The sequence below is a fragment of the Sprattus sprattus genome, assembly GCF_963457725.1.
Source record: "Sprattus sprattus genome assembly, chromosome: 1".
Lineage (NCBI taxonomy): Eukaryota > Metazoa > Chordata > Actinopteri > Clupeiformes > Clupeidae > Sprattus > Sprattus sprattus.
Window position 1 is genome coordinate 57,985,692 of NC_137920.1, and position 19,282 is coordinate 58,004,973.

Genomic DNA, 19,282 nt, shown 5'->3' on the forward strand with positions numbered 1-19,282 from the left:
GGCTAATAGGATGAGTAAGCAGTGTCCATCCAAGCACGGTTTAATCATCCAGAAGGAACAAACTCCATTTCCCCCGTGCTTGTGAAGGCTTTTGATGTTGGTTATTGTTAGCTCAAGGCCCAGTTGGAGGCCCAGTTACCAATCCTCACTCTAAATCTTTTCATTTTGTCTTGATGGATTTGAACCGAGACTGAAAGTGTCACGTTCAAAATAACACATGTATCATCTAGGTGTGCGTACAGTAGACGGGATGCTTGACGTGCAGGTCAGTTTGATCAATTTCGTTTTTGCCCAGAGCGGCTCTTTTTGGAATGATGGATGCATATATGATTGTTTGAGTGATCTATCTTTTTGAAAATATTGATCGACCTAGTCTCTCATTCAGTTACACTTTTGCACAAATATACACACTGACACACACGCACAAACGTACATACACACACACACCAACAACTTCGGTGAGGGACTGAGGAGATTTGAAGAAATATATGGTTATATGTATCCTAATGCATTGACTTTATTGTCCTTCATCAGTCATGTTGCTCTTGACTACAGCTCCCTTGTACGTCGCTTTGGACAAAAGTGTCTGCTAAATGACTAAATGCAATGTAAATGTAATGTAATGACTAAGACTTAGCAATATTTATATTTGTCCTTTGTTAAAGGTGCATTAAGGATTAATAGCTATTCGCTAAAGGTATGCTAGCAGCTAAAACTAACGAAATCTCTTGAAATGTGCTGACTTTGACATTATGACAAACTAATTACTCAACGACTGTCCTTACACAGTCAAACATCAATCATGTGCAACACAAGACTAAGCAAGACGGCAAATAAGCTACTTACTAGATCGGCAGAAGGTAATCAAAGTCAGGTCGGCGGGCATCGGCAGGCAAAACTACAGAAGGCAGTTATATGCCTATCGACCCTGCTATGCCATTGGCACGGACGCAATTCTCCATATTAAAAGTCATTGTAGCGCCCCAATTTTTTTTAAGTTGTTATTTTAAGGTTAAACTGCTTATCCTAACCCTAATCCTGAAGCATAATTGTTGCATATTGTGCCTTTAAGAGTGTATTGCTAATTTGCTATTCAGTTATCCAGTCATTTACATGGGAGGATAATTGCATAGGGTTACATAGATTTTAAATACATAAAACACTGTGCAGTGCTGAAATTATAGGGCTGTACAACCTTGTTGTTTTAACCTTCTATACTCTACAAGATACCAATGGATATTTTATGTGCATAATATAACTCTGCCTAGCTAAGCGTACAGATCCACCTTGGAAGTGTCTTTCCATCTCATCCGTTGACATTAATCGTCCAGAAATCATTCCTCAATAGTTCCCTCTGAGGCAGAGTAAGAGAGTGTAAACAGGTTTCCGTTATTGACCCTTCATAACTCAGTAGTGTTAAAACTGACCGAATCAGTGAAAGTCCCTGAATAATCAGTGAGAGATCAGTTAATTGGCAAAAGACCATCCATAAATCCATGCAACCCCTTTGAATCTTCTATATACATTTTCCCAACCAACAAAATGATGAGAGAAGCTTGTGATCTGCACATTCAACCCCTGTACATTCAGGTGACTGGGTTTTTATACAAGCTATTTATATCGAGCACAATAGAAAGCAACATGTCTGTGTCTTACTGTGCAATTTTCACAAGGAAAGTTAAGTTTATCTTTCTCTGTCTGTTCTCCCCTGTGTTTTTCTCTCTTGCACCTGCTCTCCTTGACCTCATCCCATTTGTCTTTTTTTTTGTCTCTCCTTCACTGTGGGGTTCCAGGGGGAATCTTCGAGACCCGGGAGAACGAGCCAGTGAGTGTGGAGGAGCTAGCCTTCAAATTTGCTGTCACCAGCATCAACCGAAACAGAACCTTAATGCCAAACACCACATTGACCTATGACATTCAGAGGGTAAACCTCTTTGACAGCTTCGAAGCTTCCAGAAGAGGTACAGTCTCCTTTTCTTTCTCTTGGATGTGCCAATGTGTTCTTTGTGGAGCTCAGAACTGCTTATGTAATACACAGAGGAATTAATGAGACTCAGACTGGTTTGGTCTTGCGTTGGTTGAACTTCAGAAACTAGGATTCAGTCGAAGTTCTGACGAGAGTGCATTGCCATAGTCAGGGGTGAAGAGCAGGGAAATGGGTATGGTCTGGCATGTTCTCTTATGGAGAAGGGGAGCCACACAGCAAGGCCTCAAACCAATAAAGTATCCAGTAGTGGAAAGTGAATTTGAACCTCACCTTCATTGAACACGCTAGACACTGTCCCTATCACTTCACCTCTTTTTCATACATTGTCATAGCTATTATAGCAATGCTTGTGTCTACAATTATTGCCAGGCAAAACAAACAGCTTTATTCTTTATTTTCTCCATGTTACTACAGTATACAGTGCATATATAGATAGGTAGACAGATTGCAGCACATTAGAATCTGAGGCATGAAAATGCAGGACATTCATTCAGATCTTTTGACTATGGAAGCCTTTCATCACTGCAGACCAGTTTGGACAGTTTGAAATTACTATATTTTGTATTTGTTTAGAAAACTTGGAAAGGCTACAGTATCCTGCAGCCATGTGCGCTAAAAAGACAATACCCATGTCTAACGTGGAGGCGAGCTGACAGGATCAACGTTCACCCAGGTTGTTCAGTCCTGAAGGTTGAGACAGACTGTAACACTAAATACTACAGGGGTCATACTATATCTTCTACAGACAGATGTGTAGATACCTGTAGGTCATGCCATGTAGATACCTGTAGGTCATGTTGGTGTTGCCATGGGCAATCATGTTCAGGGCAGTAGAGGTTCAGCTGAATCTCACACTGCCTACTGCCTAGGTCAGGTGATGTTATCCCACACTGAAGGTGTCATTCAGCCTAGTCAGTCCTTGAAAACCCTGTATGTGTTCTGTGAGTAAGCAGTAGCTTTGCAGGTTCATGGGGTATATGGTATAATTACTAACAACTACAAGGTAAAGGAGCATTTTTTGATTGAATGCTGTAAACATTATGTGTAAATAATGTATACATAAATACCTGTCTGGTCCAAGTTCCATAAATGCCACCACACAAAGACATGATTAATATAGGTATTATCAGTGTGAAGTGTCTCTATTTGTGCTTTCATCTTTCTACATGTCCTTCTGTCTGACTCTTTTTGTCCTCCTCCCCGTCCCTCAGTGTGTGATCAGCTGGCCTTAGGAGTGGTTGCCGTCTTTGGCCCCTCTCACACCTCTTCGGTCAGCGCCGTCCAGTCCATCTGCAACGCCCTGGAGGTGCCTCACATCCAGACCCGTTGGAAGCACCCGTCTGTGGACAACAAGGACACCTTCTACATCAACCTCTACCCGGAGTACACCTCCATTAGCCGGGCCATCCTGGACATCGTCACCTTCTTAAAGTGGAAGTCTGTTACCATTGTGTATGAGGACAGCACAGGTGGGGGTCTGCATGTCCTCACGTGTCATGTAGTTTCGGTTGTGTTTTCTGCCTGGAACTCCTGATTATTATGTATTGCTGAAAAAGTCGTGAAAGTCTTGCTTGGTCTTTCAATTCCTGTTAATACCTTGCATATTACACTGCTCATTTAGTGGTCTTTAGTGGGTTTAGTGGGTTTTTCAACTCTTGTGTTGGTGTTGTTCACTAAAAACCTCAACATTAACTTCTTTGTAATTTTCTTTGGATAAAACTTCTCTGAATACCAATCGAGTAAATATTCGTACTTAGTAGAGCAACCAGACCTTCAACACATTCAGTGTCATACAGAACTATTTGTTTGTGTTTTTCTGTGAATAATGTAGGCGTTTTGTGCTATTTTTGATTTGCAAATGACTTAGTATGTCTCTTGGCAGCACTTATGTTTTTTGATGGTTGCCAGTATGCCTTTAAAAAATATATTTCATTGTTCATTATATTTAGTTGCTATCCTCTGCTGATATGCCACAGTCATGATGGAGACCACCTGCACTGATTGTAACCTTCCCTCCCCAGTACAGAGGCTGGGTGTTGGTTGTGGAACGTCCCCTGAAATTATGGTCCCCATAATCATAATATGCCTAGACTATTTCATAAGAAATAGCTTTTTGAAATGCAGCTAAAACCTCTGCGATCTAAGAGCAATTTTGCTGAAAGTGTCACGAGTTAGATGAAAGATCTGAGGAGAGCAGTGTGTGCGCATGGTGTTTACATTCGTGAAATGAGTCGCAAGTGGTGTCTTCTCCTGTTGGCTGAACAACATTTCAATGCATTACCGCAAGTACAAAGGACACATTGTTGACATCCCAGTTCAAAGATTCTGTGTTGTTTTTTATTCTGAGATGTCATTTGCGAGATTGTTTCATGCTGAGACCACTAGCATTTCAATGGAGTGCACACACACACCGCCTGCCTTGGCGTCTCTTCTTCTCCTGCTCTGGCTCCGCTCCGAGGGGGTGAAATAGGGGAGTCCGTCTATGTTTGCTTAATTTCGAGGCACAGCATATCATATGGGAGACTGACTTCTCCATCTGCTCTGAAAACTCCAGCAAAGCCCGGCGTTTGTCTCGGGACTGTCTCCATTGGCTCAGCTGGAGATGAGGTGCTTCTTTTCCCATAAGCCTGTGTCCGAAAAAAATGGATTTGAGGAAGTGAGAAATGTCACGCTTCAGAGCATATTCCCATTATTATTATTATGACTCCATTCTTTCGAAAGGTCACTGAGTCTACGGAGTGGGTGAGGTATAGAGCTCCTGGCTGTGTCTGGTCCTTACTAACTCCCGTGGGATTCCTGTGACAGAGTGGTCTGTGTTTTATCATATCTATAAACCACATGATAGAATCTAACTTACAACTTCTTTTATGAATCACCCGTGATTTCACAAACTTAATTGCTTGAGCAGGGCTTTCAAGAGGAATGCGTTATCGGTTCATTATACTCCAGACTATGTGTTTGAATAAGGTTAAATAAAGTCAGGTATTTCATTACCATCCATTCAAAGTTAATGTAATATCGGTTCTGTGCAAGATGTGAATAAAATCTTTTGCAGTCCACATTCTGGTGTTACCTTGGCTACTGTACCTTGTTAAATCTACTCAGTGCATTCAACCGAGTTGGATAATGGCTGGCCAACCGTAGTCTGCTCACCCCACACTACACTGCTCCTCCACACCCCTCCGCTACACCCCACTCACAGGCCATCATATTTGTTTTTCAGCAGGGGGTCCACCAAAGCTTTGCAGCCCAATGTCAGAGTCTGCTCTCACACAGAGAAATGATTCTCTGCCAGGAAAGATTTGCTTCGTTAGGAAAGACTTGTATCGAATTTACCAGCTTCAAGATGATCAGTGTGTCAGATTCATGGCCACTGACTTGGAACCAATGTTATTACAGAGTCATTAGGGAAGCCCAGGGACCAGATGCCAATGCAAATGTAGCCTGCAGTAGCTGTGCTCTCTCTGAAGCACTTGGCTCCACTGATTCATCTCCTGCATTCTGAGTTCAGGTTTTCATCTTTAGCTACACAGTGAGTTTGAGGAATGGAGTGAACTATGATAAAAGCTGAGGAGAGGTCGTTCACGTGCCCTGTAGATTCAATTTCTATCATGGCTTAAATTTGGGGTACTGCAATCAAAACCACTCCTGGCCCAGATTCGTCAAAAAACAATTCCTGTTAAGATCTTCGAGCAGTGCTCATGTATATTATGCAGAATTACTTCTTAGTGCTTATTGAATTTGATCTTCGAGCAGTGCTCATTTATATTATGCAAAATTACTTCTTAGTTATTGCTCACCTATGCAAGTATGCATGAATCACCTAAGGAGCTTAGCCACACACCAACGAACCCCAGACTACCCCTATTCCGCAGTTGTCTGTCAGCAAATAATATAGTATCTAGGTGACATACATAGTTTTCAGTATCATCCCATCGTTATTATGATGTTGGTCCAAAAGTATAATTGAAACTTGTAACGGATTATGTGATTGGAAGTCGTGACATCTGTTTGGGTTTTGTCACATTTGCTTTATAATTGTCCCATTTTCAGTGCAGTAGTATGCGTGATGGAGGATTAAAGTGTGTTTCATAGAATGTATATATTAGCATTATCACTTCAGCAATTTATCATGTTCTGTTGCATTTCAGTCTTCTCACCAGAGGCACATTTATTTAGCAGAGGTCATATGTCCCCTGTCTTCTTCCTGGGTCAAAGAGCTTGTAAAGACAGCTTACGGTCATTCAAGAGAGAAGTAAAGAATTATGGCTCAAAGGCATTGGCTAATAACAAAGTGATGGATTTCTTTATTCGTTTAATTTCATATTGAACTTGTGCAGTTAAATAATTCACATCACTGCCCCTTATAAAATATGTATACTCCCAATATTAGTCTATATGGGAACTGTTGAATTCAGGGCTCATGGTGGGTCTCTTTCTCTCTGCATCTCTCTCTCTTTCCTCTATCTCTGATTGGACATTTTTAAAAGTAGTTCTTCGCCAGACAAGAGGAAGAATACATGTCCTATGTTAAATGAACCCACAGTCTTAGACTCCTCTGTGGCTCTTTTGTGGTTCAATAATGGTTTTCATTTTCACATTCCTTTTTGTATTAAATGTTCTCCTTTCCCATTGTCTCATTGTGATCTGAAGGTTTGATGCGGATGCAGGAGCTGATCAAAGCGCCGTCCAAGAACAACCTGAAGGTCCGCATACGCCAGCTGCCCACGGGGAGTTCGGACGCCCGGCCCCTGCTCAAGGAGATGAAGAAAGGGAAGGAGTTCTTCGTCATCTTTGACTGCTCCTACCAAATGGCTGCCGAGCTCCTCAAACAGGTTCAGTACCAGTACCGAAGGAATCTTCAATTAGACATCCGTCGTGCAACATCTACTGATTTTACACTTTTTGTGTAGTATTTTGACTCAACTTAGTTACATGTTGACCATACTTGACTACACCACATATTGAAGATACTAAAAGACATTTGTTTGTGTGTATGTGTGAGTGTGTGTGTTTGTGTTTATGTGTGAGAGGGAGAGAGAGACAGAGAGAGAGAGAGAGAGAGACAGACAGACAGACAGACAGACAGGAAGAGAGAGAGGGAGAGAGAGAGAGAGGGAAGCTTACACCAAACGTTATATTTCACATGTTGCTGCTGGGAATGTGTGAACTTTCGCTGAACTTATTTAGTCAAATAATGCAGATGAGGCTGAGTTGCTCCTTGGAATTCAAATGGAAATGAAGGTAGTGTTTTTGTCATGCTGGAGACGCTGCGGGCCATGCATTAGAGAAGGCTAGAAAGTTAGGCTAGATTAAAGACTTTCATTTTGGTCATCTATATCAATTTCACCAGGGCCATAATGTGCATGATATGAATGCCTATGGGGGGGAACAGCTCAGGCTCAGAGGCTGATCCAGAAATGTCAAGGTGGACATCTAATGTTAACATATTGCCTTCTTTCTTATCTATTTCTGCTGTGTCATGCTGTACACTCCCCTGTCTTTGGCTCTGTTAGCTGATGTCAATGGGAATGATGACAGAGTACTACCATTTCTTCTTCACTACTTTGGTAAGTTGGCAACCCTCACCTGAAGTCCTACTCCAATATTTTATCTGTTTTCAGTTGTTAAGGAATGCATGCAGTTTGAAGTCATTATAGGGCCCAATTTAATAGGTGCTAGATAGCTACTAGATACTAGGCCAGAAACATATAAAAGCCTTGTCAGATGCCCTATAAACATGTATTGTAAGTCGTCTCATAATTAAATCTATTTTTATGTTCTGGGTAGAACTTTATTGGAAATTTAGAATGCAACATCATTTTTGTAGAGAGATGACCCAAGATAGACGGATACATTCCCTTCCCAAATCACTCCATTTAAATAATTTTTGTTGTGCAGTCAAAGCTTTTCTTTGTTCTTCTGTTGGAGTATGGCTGGGACTGTTTTGCCAATAAAACTCTGTAAAACGATTTCATTATTTTGCAAGAAAAGGCTTTGAAGACGACCTTGATGTGTTTTGTGTGTCGAGTGATAAGCGCATATACAGTGCTTTTCTCCACCACATAAGACTTTTTTCCCCTAAAGAAATTAGGCCAGCCATCCCTGCTAACCTCTTCACTTACCTTTCCACTCTATTTGACATCAATATTTTCGCCTAAAAGCTGTGTAGCCTTTCATGTCTGTGTATAAGGCCTATATGTTTAAATGCACTGATGTTGGACTTGAACCAAACAAATGATAAGTGGCTTGTCATCACAGTACATGTCAGAATTCCTGTTGATACGACGATTCAACAAATTCAACAGCACACCCACAAATGAATATGTCTGGTCACCTTTCCTTGTTGTATTAGTGCACACACGCTTCACTAGTGTCCTATTAGTGCACACACGCTTCACTAGTGTCCTATTAGTGCACACACGCTACTCTAATGACCTATGAGTGCACACACGCTACTCTAGTGTCCTGCTAGTGCACACACGCTACTCTAATATCCTATGAGTGCACACACGCTTCACTAGTGTCCTATTAGTGCACACACGCTTCACTAGTGTCCTATTAGTGCACACACGCTTCACTAGTGTCCTATTAGTGCACACACGCTACTCTAATGACCTATGAGTGCACACACGCTACTCTAGTGTCCTGCTAGTGCTCACACGGTACTCTAATGTCCTGTTGGTGCACACACGCTTCTCTAATGTCCTATTAGTGCACACACGCTACTCTCATGTCCTGTTAGTGCACACACGCTACTCTAATGTCCTATTAGTGCACACACGCTACTCTCATGTCCTGTTAGTGCACACACGCTACTCTAATGTCCTATTAGTGCACACACGCTACTCTCATGTCCTGTTGGTGCACACACGCTTCTCTAATGTCCTATTAGTGCACACACGCTACTCTCATGTCCTATTAGTGCACACACGCTACTCTAATGTCCTATTAGTGCACACACGCTACTCTCATGTCCTATGAGTGCACACACGCTACTCTAATGTCCTGCTAGTGCACACACGCTACTCTCATGTCCTGCTAGTGCACACACGCTACTCTAGTGTCCTATGAGTGCACACACGCTACTCTAGTGTCCTATTATTGCACACACGCTACTCTCATGTCCTGCTAGTGCACACACGCTACTCTAGTGTCCTATGAGTGCACACACGCTACTCTAATGTCCTGCTAGTGCACACACGCTACTCTCATGTCCTACTAGTGCACACACGCTACTCTAATGTCCTATGAGTGCACACACGCTACTCTAGTGTCCTATGAATGCACACACGCTACTCTAGTGTCCTATGAGTGCACACACGCTACTCTAGTGTCCTATGAGTGCACACACGCTACTCTAGTGTCCTATTATTGCACACACGCTACTCTAATGTCCTATGAGTGCACACACGCTACTCTCATGTCCTGCTAGTGCACACACGCTACTCTAGTGTCCTATGAGTGCACACACGCTACTCTAATGTCCTGCTAGTGCACACACGCTACTCTCATGTCCTGCTAGTGCACACACGCTACTCTAATGTCCTATGAGTGCACACACGCTACTCTAGTGTCCTATGAGTGCACACACGCTACTCTAGTGTCCTATGAGTGCACACACGCTACTCTAGTGTCCTATGAGTGCACACACGCTACTCTAGTGTCCTATGAGTGCACGCACGCTACTCTAGTGTCCTATGAGTGCACACACGCTACTCTAGTGTCCTATGAGTGCACACACGCTACTCTAGTGTCCTATGAGTGCACACACGCTACTCTCATGTCCTATGAGTGCACACACGCTACTCTAGTGTCCTATGAGTGGACACATGCTACTCTAGTGTCCTAGGAGTGCTCACATGCGAAAAACAATTATGCTTTGATGTAACACCATTTGCAGACTATTATTATATCACACCCGTAGTTCACAGCACGTTGCCCTATGAAATTAGGGCCCACTGTGTAGATTTTTTCACTGTGAAGGGCGCTTATCACTTCTTCATCTTATCACACAACTCCCACTCTTCCCACTCTTAGTTAACAGTATATAACATGCAATGTATGGTTACCTGAACAAATTCAAAGTCTGTTCCCTAATTCCACATGCTTAGAGTAGGTGACCCACATTGATAATATTCTTAAGGGGAAACCTATTTGGAACTGTCTATATCAGATCATTCCAGTGTTTCATTTAACACATTATTGTATGGCCCCACTGTTAAAACTTTAAGTGATTTTTGATTGAAAATTAGAGATGAATGAAGTTCACAAAACTATTGGGAAGATAGCCTCAATGACCTTACCCTTTTTAAAGTAGGTAATTTAAGATGACAGATTGAAAATGTCTCTTTATTCTTAACATTATCATAAGTATGAAAGATGATAGACAAGTGGGTAAGCGTTTTAGTCACAAATGGTGTTTTTAACATATACTATTCCATGTTTTGTAAATTAGTTTTAAAGGCCATTTACTATGATTAAGATGAAGGGCATGAATGAAGGTTATCCAGACCTCTACTCCCTGGCCTACTAGAACTCAGGGCTCTTACCTGGAAGATCATGTCTTTAACTCTCACTGACTGCTTGCACTGGCTACTGTCAGCCTGTGAGCCTTTATACTGAGGTGGCTTGTTGTTGTTGTTGTTGTTGTTGTTTGCAGGATCTGTTTGCCTTGGATCTGGAGCCTTACCGTTTCACCGGAGTGAACATGACGGCTTTCCGCATGCTCAACCTGGACAACCCAGCCGTAGCCTCTGTGATGGAGAAGTGGTCTATGGAGCGGTTGCAGGCTCCACCCAAACCTGGCACCTCCCTGCTAAATGGAATTATGACAGTGAGTCTTCATCATTCTGGTCTTTACTCTTTATGGACGTGAAGGAAGGAAGGAACCAAGTCATTAATTAAGTTAATGAGTGATCTGTTCAAGCATGTTTCAGTTTGGCAGTATATTTCCATGGCTTGGTAAAATGTATATTTTCTCATTTCCTCTCTGTACCTTTGAGTATGGATGCAGCATGGTACCCTAATATTTCAAATGGACAACATAGAAATATTTGTAGACAACTAAAATATTGTGTAAGCCCAAATTCATTTTAAATTCATTTTAAAGTCTGAAAGTTGAGGTATACAGAATTTCACGCTGTGTTTCGCCGTGTGCTCAAGCAAGTCCTGTTTTCTGTTTATCTCTGCAGACGGATGCTGCTCTGATGTATGATGCGGTGTTCATGGTTGCCGTGGCATCACAGCGTGCCACCCAGATGACGGTGAGCTCTCTGCAGTGCCACCGGCACAAACCCTGGCGCTACGGACCCCGCTTCATGAATCTATTCAAAGAGGTGAGAACAATGTTTTCCCCCCTCCCCTCTCCCTCCTCAAAAATGCCTGCAATCTTCTTTCTCTCTTTCTCTCTCGCGCTCTCTCTCTCTTTGTCTCTCTCTGTCTCTCTTTCTCTGTCTCTATCTTTCTCTCTCTCTTTCTCTCGGCCTTAGAGAAACCATATCCTGCCCTGGAGGTCATCCCTGACATAAACTGTGCTCCACCTTCTTTTTACACTTTGTAGAGTGTAGGTTCCCCCTCAGTAATTCCACAACTCCAATGAGAAATTATCCATTTATGAGGCCGGAACATGTGGTGTATTTCATTCCAAAAAAAAGGATGACAGAAGATATGGCCTTGATGTATGTGCGTTTTGATCTTTACAGTCCCAGATACACTTTAAGGTGCTCTCAGTGAAGAGGAAGAGCTCCATAACTCAGTCCCATCACTGGATGCACCTGTCCACAGAGCAAATGCATCACATGAAAGATGGCTTTTAGATGACTGCCGAGAAGTGCATTAGCCCGTAATACCTCAAACCTGAACAGACCTCCCCAGAAGATTTTTGGACGTGGTTTATGCTCTTCTTCTTCTCCTTCTTGGCTGTCTGTTTAGGTTAAGGTTTACATCTAAATAAAAAACAGGGAGGAGAAGAGGAGAGGAAAAAAACTACAAATGGCTCCCAATTATACATGCTTATGGTCCTGGAGAGAAAGGTCAGCTCTGTCAAACTGAGCAAAATCAAGCTGTTTTGTCCTGCTGCCATTAATGTGGGGTGGAAAACCCCTCTCTAACCCAAACATTTTCTATCAAGAATGTATTCGTGCTTAGACTTCGATTCAGTCTAATTATACAGTGTGTGTGTGTGTGTGTGTGTGTGTGTGTGTGTGTGTGTGTGTGTGTGTGTGTGTGTGTTTGTGTGTGTGAGTCCGTATTTATTGTTGGAATTGGGGTAGTGTGAGTGTGTGGGGTGGTGAATTCTACACATGCCTCATGTCAGAGACAGTATGCTCAACATGAAAGCATCTGGCAGCATATGAGATGTCACACAGAGCGACCCCTTGGTTTATGGCTTGAATGGCCCCAGATGCTGCCTTCAGATGATCCATAAAAGCTCTATTCCAGCATCATTAGCGCATGGATGCAGCTCATTGTGATGTTGGCTCTCCCGGAGATTATTGGAGCTGTAATCCCAGTTAATGGTCATGATTTTATGAGCATGGAGCATTTGGGCGTTTTTATGTGAAAATATGCTCACATATTTATCTTGGAAAACCGAGATTTCTCTGCCATGCATGTGTCGTGTCATTGCTGTCATCTTCCAGATGGATTATATGAGTGGATATTCCGTCATAACATGGGACACTAACACAACATAATGTGAACCAAACACTTAACCTGCACATTATGGCTGTTGACTTCCTTCCCCCCTCCCTCTTTTCATCTCACCATTCAGGGGAGAAAAGAAAAATGTCCTTTCTTGTCAAGTAATAGATTTTACAGCCCATTTCAACTGTTTCCCATTATATGCTGTCAGTTCATCATGTGGACAGACAGGCTGATAGATGGGGGACAGAGTCAGTGTGACAGTGGCATATCAGCTCTTCCGTGTGTAATCACTGTTCCGCTCCGAAGACGGCAACGGGCGCTGATGGCTCTGGTGCCGGACAGATGGCTCCTGGCGATCGGCCCGGCCCCCCCCCCCCCCCCCCCCAAATCCCCCCACCATCATTGCTAACACACTGGGCAACTAATCACAGAACGACTCCCTAGAGATTCAACCTCGTTTGTGTTTGCAGTTTGTTTGTGTTTGCGGCCCTCTTGAGTTCACGTTTCTTTGGGGGCGACACGGTGCAGATGGTGGCAGCCTCGCAGCGGGCGCGGGGTGATGGATGGATGGCACAGTTTGCAACGCCCTGTAGCACGCCCGGTAGTGGGGGAGCAGGTCCTCCTCTCATCTGAAGTGAGTGTGCCAGACCTTCACTCGGGCCAATGGGGCCCCAGCGGCGGTCAGGTGCAGAACGGCGCTGCTTCAGATGGCTCACACACTTGACAAATGGCTATACCCCACACACACACACACACACTCACACACCTCGCGGGGAAGGACAGGTGGTAACATAACAAATACGGGCGCTCTCAGTGATTGAATTGTGAGCTGTTTTGCTATCCCTTTAAAGATTAAGAGCAGGGGGGAGGAGGGGTGGAAATTAAATGGTCATTGTTTAGTAGGTTCTTTCCCGTTACCTCCAGGGACAGAAGGGGAAAAAGCAGGGCTGGTGGTTGAGTCTCTCACTGCTGGGAACAAGTGTGGGTCTGCAATGAAAACAGCATAATCACTGAATTATTCATCAGTCGGGTTTGTTTAATGGCATACATATTTGTTTAGTTTGTTCCTGACATTTGAAGGAGCTCACAGGGATGGGCAAGTTCAGCACCCCGGATTCTGTGAGAATTTCCTGAGTTTGGATTCATTTTAACTTTTCCATCCGATGGCAAACGAAGATGTGGCAGCAGCATTTACCACACAGCATAGATCCGCTTAAATTCTTCTGACATTTTTACAGGTTGAAAAGTCTCTGCTCAGAATTTCTGTGCAAGTTCCTTTGTGACTTTAGCACTAATATGAGAGCAAGATGCAGGGACATTTTTCATACTGAGCGCAAGTAGCAAAATTTCATGAAAGTCATGAAAAACAGCCCTTTTCTCTATTTAAGGGGATGTTTTGAATTGGTAGTCATTGCTGCAACGGCTGCAATTTGTGCTCTTGTAGAAGGAAGCGTGGCGTGTCAAGGATGAACAAGATGTTTGTATGCTTACGTTTTTTTCAAAGGGATTAATTTATGCATTGTGCACCTTCACCATCTGAAAGCTTTCTTTCTTACCGTTGTGTTTTGTCCAACCTTCGGCGAATGCCAACAGTTAAAAAGAGATGGATTTCATCTCTAAAGTATTCTGGTCTGAATTCACATTCTATTTCCAAAGCAAAACCTTGAAAATATACAGCATTCCATATCAAAGAGGAAGAAAATCGGTTTGGTGCCATTCTGCTTGCTTGTGGTCATAGTATGGTGGCATCCCATTGAATATATCAAAGTCTGCTTATTTTATCAAAACATTTACCCTTTTTTGCACTCTCTTACATTGTCAGTAATAGTCAGACACCACGATACTCCACACAACAGCCATATTTATGGAGCAAATTTGATTGACAGGCCTCAATATCACCCAGCGGTTGCTGACAGAAAACTGGCATTACAGTGGTGTTCTCCTTGTCATCTCTCAGGGGTCTCAGTCTCCCTTTGAGCTCATCTCTGTCTCTGTCTCTGTCTGTGCTTCCCTCCCCTTCAGGCTCGCTGGGACGGCTTGACAGGACGCATCGTCCTGAACAAGACCGACGGTTTGAGGAGAGACTTTGACTTGGACCTCATCAGTTTGAAGGAAGAAGGGAATGTCAAGGTAAAATGACTCCAGAGTGACTGCTTAGTGCCCGGGAGATTGTGTCTGTTTCTGTGTGCTATTATCAATTCTTGTAAGAATATATTTTTGATGTTGGTTCATATTGTCTTTCAATATTAGCAATATTTAGCTGTTCACTCATACACATGTTGACATATTTGTTTTTTATTTCGTTTGATGAAAACCAAAAGATTATTGAAATCAATCCCTCTGAAAGCTCAAATGGTAACATCATTCACTGTTCACCTCCCTGTCTCACTAGCGTGTTCAAGGTGAAAAGTGGCAGAAAAAGTGGACAAAGGTTTGTAGTTGCCCCCCTCCGGCCCCTCTACTGTGATTTCCCCCATGCCCAAACCTATTTTCCCACACCAGATTGTGTCCCCCAGAACCCTAAATCCCTTTGTACAGGGCTTGTTTGTCAAGCGTGAATAGCCAAACCCAGACATTTTCTTTGTTGTAGCGAAAGAATATGGCCGTGTTCACACTTTTTTGAAAAAAGCGCTTTTTGAGCGAGAATTCTGTAACCTTAACAATGGGAATCAGCGATTCTAGCGATACATTATTACCCGTTATTATCTTTTGGTTATCGACTACTTATTGTTAGCTAGCTACTATGGCGAATAAAATGCAATTACTTGCGTTTAAGAAGGAGGGTTATCGTGAACAGCCAATGCACCGTTTATGGATGCAGGAAATCTTCCTAAATAGGGGGTCGCAGGGGGCATTAGTAACTAAGTTAGTAGGTTACACGCCTCCCAATACTCTCTTCGTCCTGATTGGTCAGCTGTCAGGAAGGCGCTTCACGTCACCCAGCGCTTTTCTGAAAAGTTGAGAAAATTGAACTTAAAAAGGCATCAGGCGCTGGGCTTTTTATAAAAAGGCCACTTTTTAAAAGAGCGTCCGCCTTTTTCCTTTTCCCATAGGGTTGCATGTTAAAAAGGCGCTGCCAGTTGAAAAAAAGAAGTCAAGTGTGAACACGCCCTATGACAGTAAATCCCAGTAAATGTGTAATAGCTGAGTTAGAGTTATTTGATAATGCACACCAGGGGTCCTACTAACTGAACTTGTAGGGTATATATTATGGCTTCTGCTACTAAGGAGGTTTGTAGATTGTGTATAATGGCATTTTCTCATGAAGCATGTTTGGAGTCGCATTCGGAACACACGTATACCGGACGTACCAGTCGTGTTGTTGGGAGTAGGCCACTTGATTATTTGAGACATCAGCAGGCAAAGGTTCATCGAGTGTGCTTCGACTGTGGCCTTAATCTTCGAGCGAATGCTTGGAGGGCAGCGCTAATTTATTTTTTAAAGGTTTGATTAATTTGAATAAGCCACTGCCTGTACTTGCGTCCCTGAGGATGTACCGCTTCATGACCACCATTGCCACTGCCGGTGTCCAAAAACGCTCCGCACTTTACGGCCCCCTTAATAAATGAATTATTAAACAGTGTCAGCCATGTCTGCAGCGAGGCAGTGGCTTGTTTCATGCTCAGGATGATGACAGCCACTGGCTAATGCAACTAACGTGCCAAGGAAAACGACAAACACTCCCTCCCGCCTGCCCACTCTCTCGCACCATCTCCCATTTGATTAGTTTACCCGCTTAACTTATTTTTTGCTGTAGTTTTTGGTGTTTCCTATTTTGAGTTTGTTTTTATAAGAAAGACCTCTCCTGTCGTATATGTTTTTACTGTCCTCTCGACAGGTGTAATCCATTCTGTTTTACTGGAGCCCTGCTAGCTGCGTCATTTTATTGGTGTTGGAATTATTGCCCCCCCCCCCCCCCCAGAATTTTGTAAGTCTACTTTTTATGATTAGGTGGAGTGTGCCATTTACAATATTACCTGGAATGACTGCGTCAGATATATGAGGACCAAAAGGACAGCATGGTGTGTTTATGAATGTCAGAGTTAAGCACAAGAACAGAAAGCTTTTAATGGCTAGAAGAGTCAAAAGTTCCTGCAGTCAACACTGTGTTGATATAGTAATAAATTCTGCAGTAATTCGTTCATCATGCTCCAAGGCTCTTTGTCTACACATCCCCTCCCCAGTCATGTATTGGAAGTGGCTTGTGTCCTTTGGTTTTAGGAGAAGTTCAGATGGCTAAATAGCAAGCTTGCAGATGGAGAGAGCCATAAAATTGATTCACGACTGGAAAAAACGCTGTGAAATACCTCTCCCTAATGAGTATGTGTGATGCCGTCAGGGCGTGAAACCAGCAAAGCACAAGTGAAGCCAGACCAGCTCCTGAAACGATTATTATTTAACGAGCTGGGTAACATTTAGACTGACCTTGCAAACATGTGTATCCCTGCAGGGCCCCCATCAACTGTCTCTCAGCAGGATTAGAAATTGCCAGTGAAAGTGGAAGGGTAATAGGACTGGTAGACCTTCATTCATGCCTATGGAGCTCTTGTTTCAGGGGTTTTCTGATTGTATTTCATATCGTTTCTCAAGTCTAATGACAGTTTGTCACATAGGGCTTGGTCTAGGTTCCTTAGAGGATTTGTACTAGAATAAAAAATATATATATTCTGCCATTTTTGTTTTTGTGGCTATAGGGTTGTGGTGGCTTTAAATTTATCGGATTTTAACCCTGCGTTTATCTGCGTGCTAATCTGTTAAATGACTGGATTATTTACCACTATCGGCCTGGAAACCTTAAGCACAAACAAGTTGTCCTCGATCAACAGTATCCAGTTGACAGTGGACAGTAGACAAGGTCTAAATATCTATCTGATTTAAGTGTACCCTTTCCCCTAACAAACCAACCACCTTTCCCAATGGTAATTGATTTGTGTTCATCAATGCTGCCCCTTTCGAAATCATTCTTGTCTTCAAAAGAGTGGAGAAAATGTGATGCATAATTTCATACTCATAATGTTAAGTAAAAAAAAAAAAAATCTGCCCACTGAACCTTATAATGGACATGATTTTGATTTCAGATTGGAGTGTGGAATTCCTTCGCTGGCCTTAACTTGACAGAAACAAAAGAAACTAGTAATGTCACCGTTTCACTGGCCAACCGAACACTCATAGTCACCACAATACTGGTAAGAACAGTTGAAGCAGTAGTTAATTATATTTAATTGATTATTAATGGTCATTGTTTTAGTAGTTTATGTGAGTGTTGGATATTAAGATTACACTGATTTACAATATTTAGTTAACAGACATGAACATAAAACATCCACATATGGTTTGTCAGTTGTTCCTTTTGCCTCTGAAGTCAGCCTGTCTCTTCTCCACAGGAAAATCCCTATGTGATGCACAGGAAATCAGACAAAGTGTTGTATGGAAATGACCGTTTTGAAGGCTACTGTCTGGACCTCTTAAAAGAGCTGTCCAACATCCTGGGCTTTGCCTATGAGGTGAAATTAGTTTCTGATGGCAAATATGGAGCCGCGAATGACAAGGGAGAATGGAGTGGAATGGTGCGAGAGCTCATCGACCACGTGAGTCTGTTCACATTCAATACAAAAGCATAGATTACATTCCAGCGATGTACAGTAGCTTACTAAGCAGTGCTGTCTGATATTATTTAGAGGAGAGGTTATTTGTAATACTAAATTTTAATGGAAACCTTCACTTTAATGGTCTGTTAATGGTTATTATGACTGCTACTGCGAGCAGGCAGTCATGCAGTGTATGTCGGGGGGGGTCTTCTTTTTTTTTCTTCCTTCTTTTCACCAATGTTTGGTTGGCGATATCATATACCTTCACTTCACCAAGTGGAAAGTTGAAACTTTTCATCCACACACTCTAGCCTTCATTCAATCCATACCTAACAATCTAATTAATTCTCACAAAGTTTGACATAGTTTGTAGATGGACTTCTTCCCACCCAGCTGTTTGTGAATGGAATTACATGCAAACCTGATTAAGTTCTTGCCTTTGCATGTAACTGAACAAAAATGTATTAAATGCGCATTTTCAAGTTTGTCCGAAAAACTGCTGGCTAAGCTATATTGATCCCATTTGGTTTCATTTGTTCTATTAGCCTGAATTAAACCTAAGTGGTCCTTGATTTTGGCAGTAAGGTGTGGGAGAAATCTATTGAACCCCATATAATTTAATTGAAGATCTTAAATTAGATTAACTCCAACTGAAAGGGACATATTTGAAATAGACGTTTAGTGAAAAAGGATTTATGTCATAAAGTTTGTGTTCACCGCTATTCATTTTATGATTGTGAAATGACTAAATTACAACCTGGAAAGGACCACAAACAAAACTGAAATGGCATCCCCTTGATTTGGGTTTTAGGTCAGGCAGATAACAAAGTGAGCGACTGAGACTATCATGGGTTACCTTCCATTTTAGACTTGAGACTTAAGCTATTCCATTCTCCGAAGGCAACAGGATGTATTAACGTAATGTAACGTAATTGTTCTCTCCCTTGTACATCACTTTTGACAAAAGCGTCTGCTAAATTACTAAATGTAAATGTAAATGTAAAGATCACCTCTTCTCCATGTCCCCCTACTGTATCTCAGGTTGCTGTGCTCGTCTAGT

General features: G+C 42.4%; 1 protein-coding gene across 1 annotated transcript in view; it reads left to right on the forward strand.

The window, feature by feature from the left end:
• LOC308377334 (glutamate receptor ionotropic, kainate 1-like) overlaps positions 1-19,282 on the forward strand; it is a gene marked incomplete at both ends in the record, with an annotated part of 43,250 nt that overhangs the window by 12,309 nt on the left and 11,659 nt on the right. The window contains 10 exons of the mRNA XM_080853932.1: positions 1,794-1,961; positions 3,199-3,456; positions 6,641-6,822; positions 7,504-7,557; positions 10,650-10,823; positions 11,182-11,325; positions 14,657-14,764; positions 15,027-15,065; positions 17,713-17,820; positions 18,019-18,222. Coding sequence (XP_080710058.1) covers positions 1,794-1,961; positions 3,199-3,456; positions 6,641-6,822; positions 7,504-7,557; positions 10,650-10,823; positions 11,182-11,325; positions 14,657-14,764; positions 15,027-15,065; positions 17,713-17,820; positions 18,019-18,222 — 1,439 coding nt within the window. The remainder of the gene's footprint in view (positions 1-1,793; positions 1,962-3,198; positions 3,457-6,640; positions 6,823-7,503; positions 7,558-10,649; positions 10,824-11,181; positions 11,326-14,656; positions 14,765-15,026; positions 15,066-17,712; positions 17,821-18,018; positions 18,223-19,282) is intronic.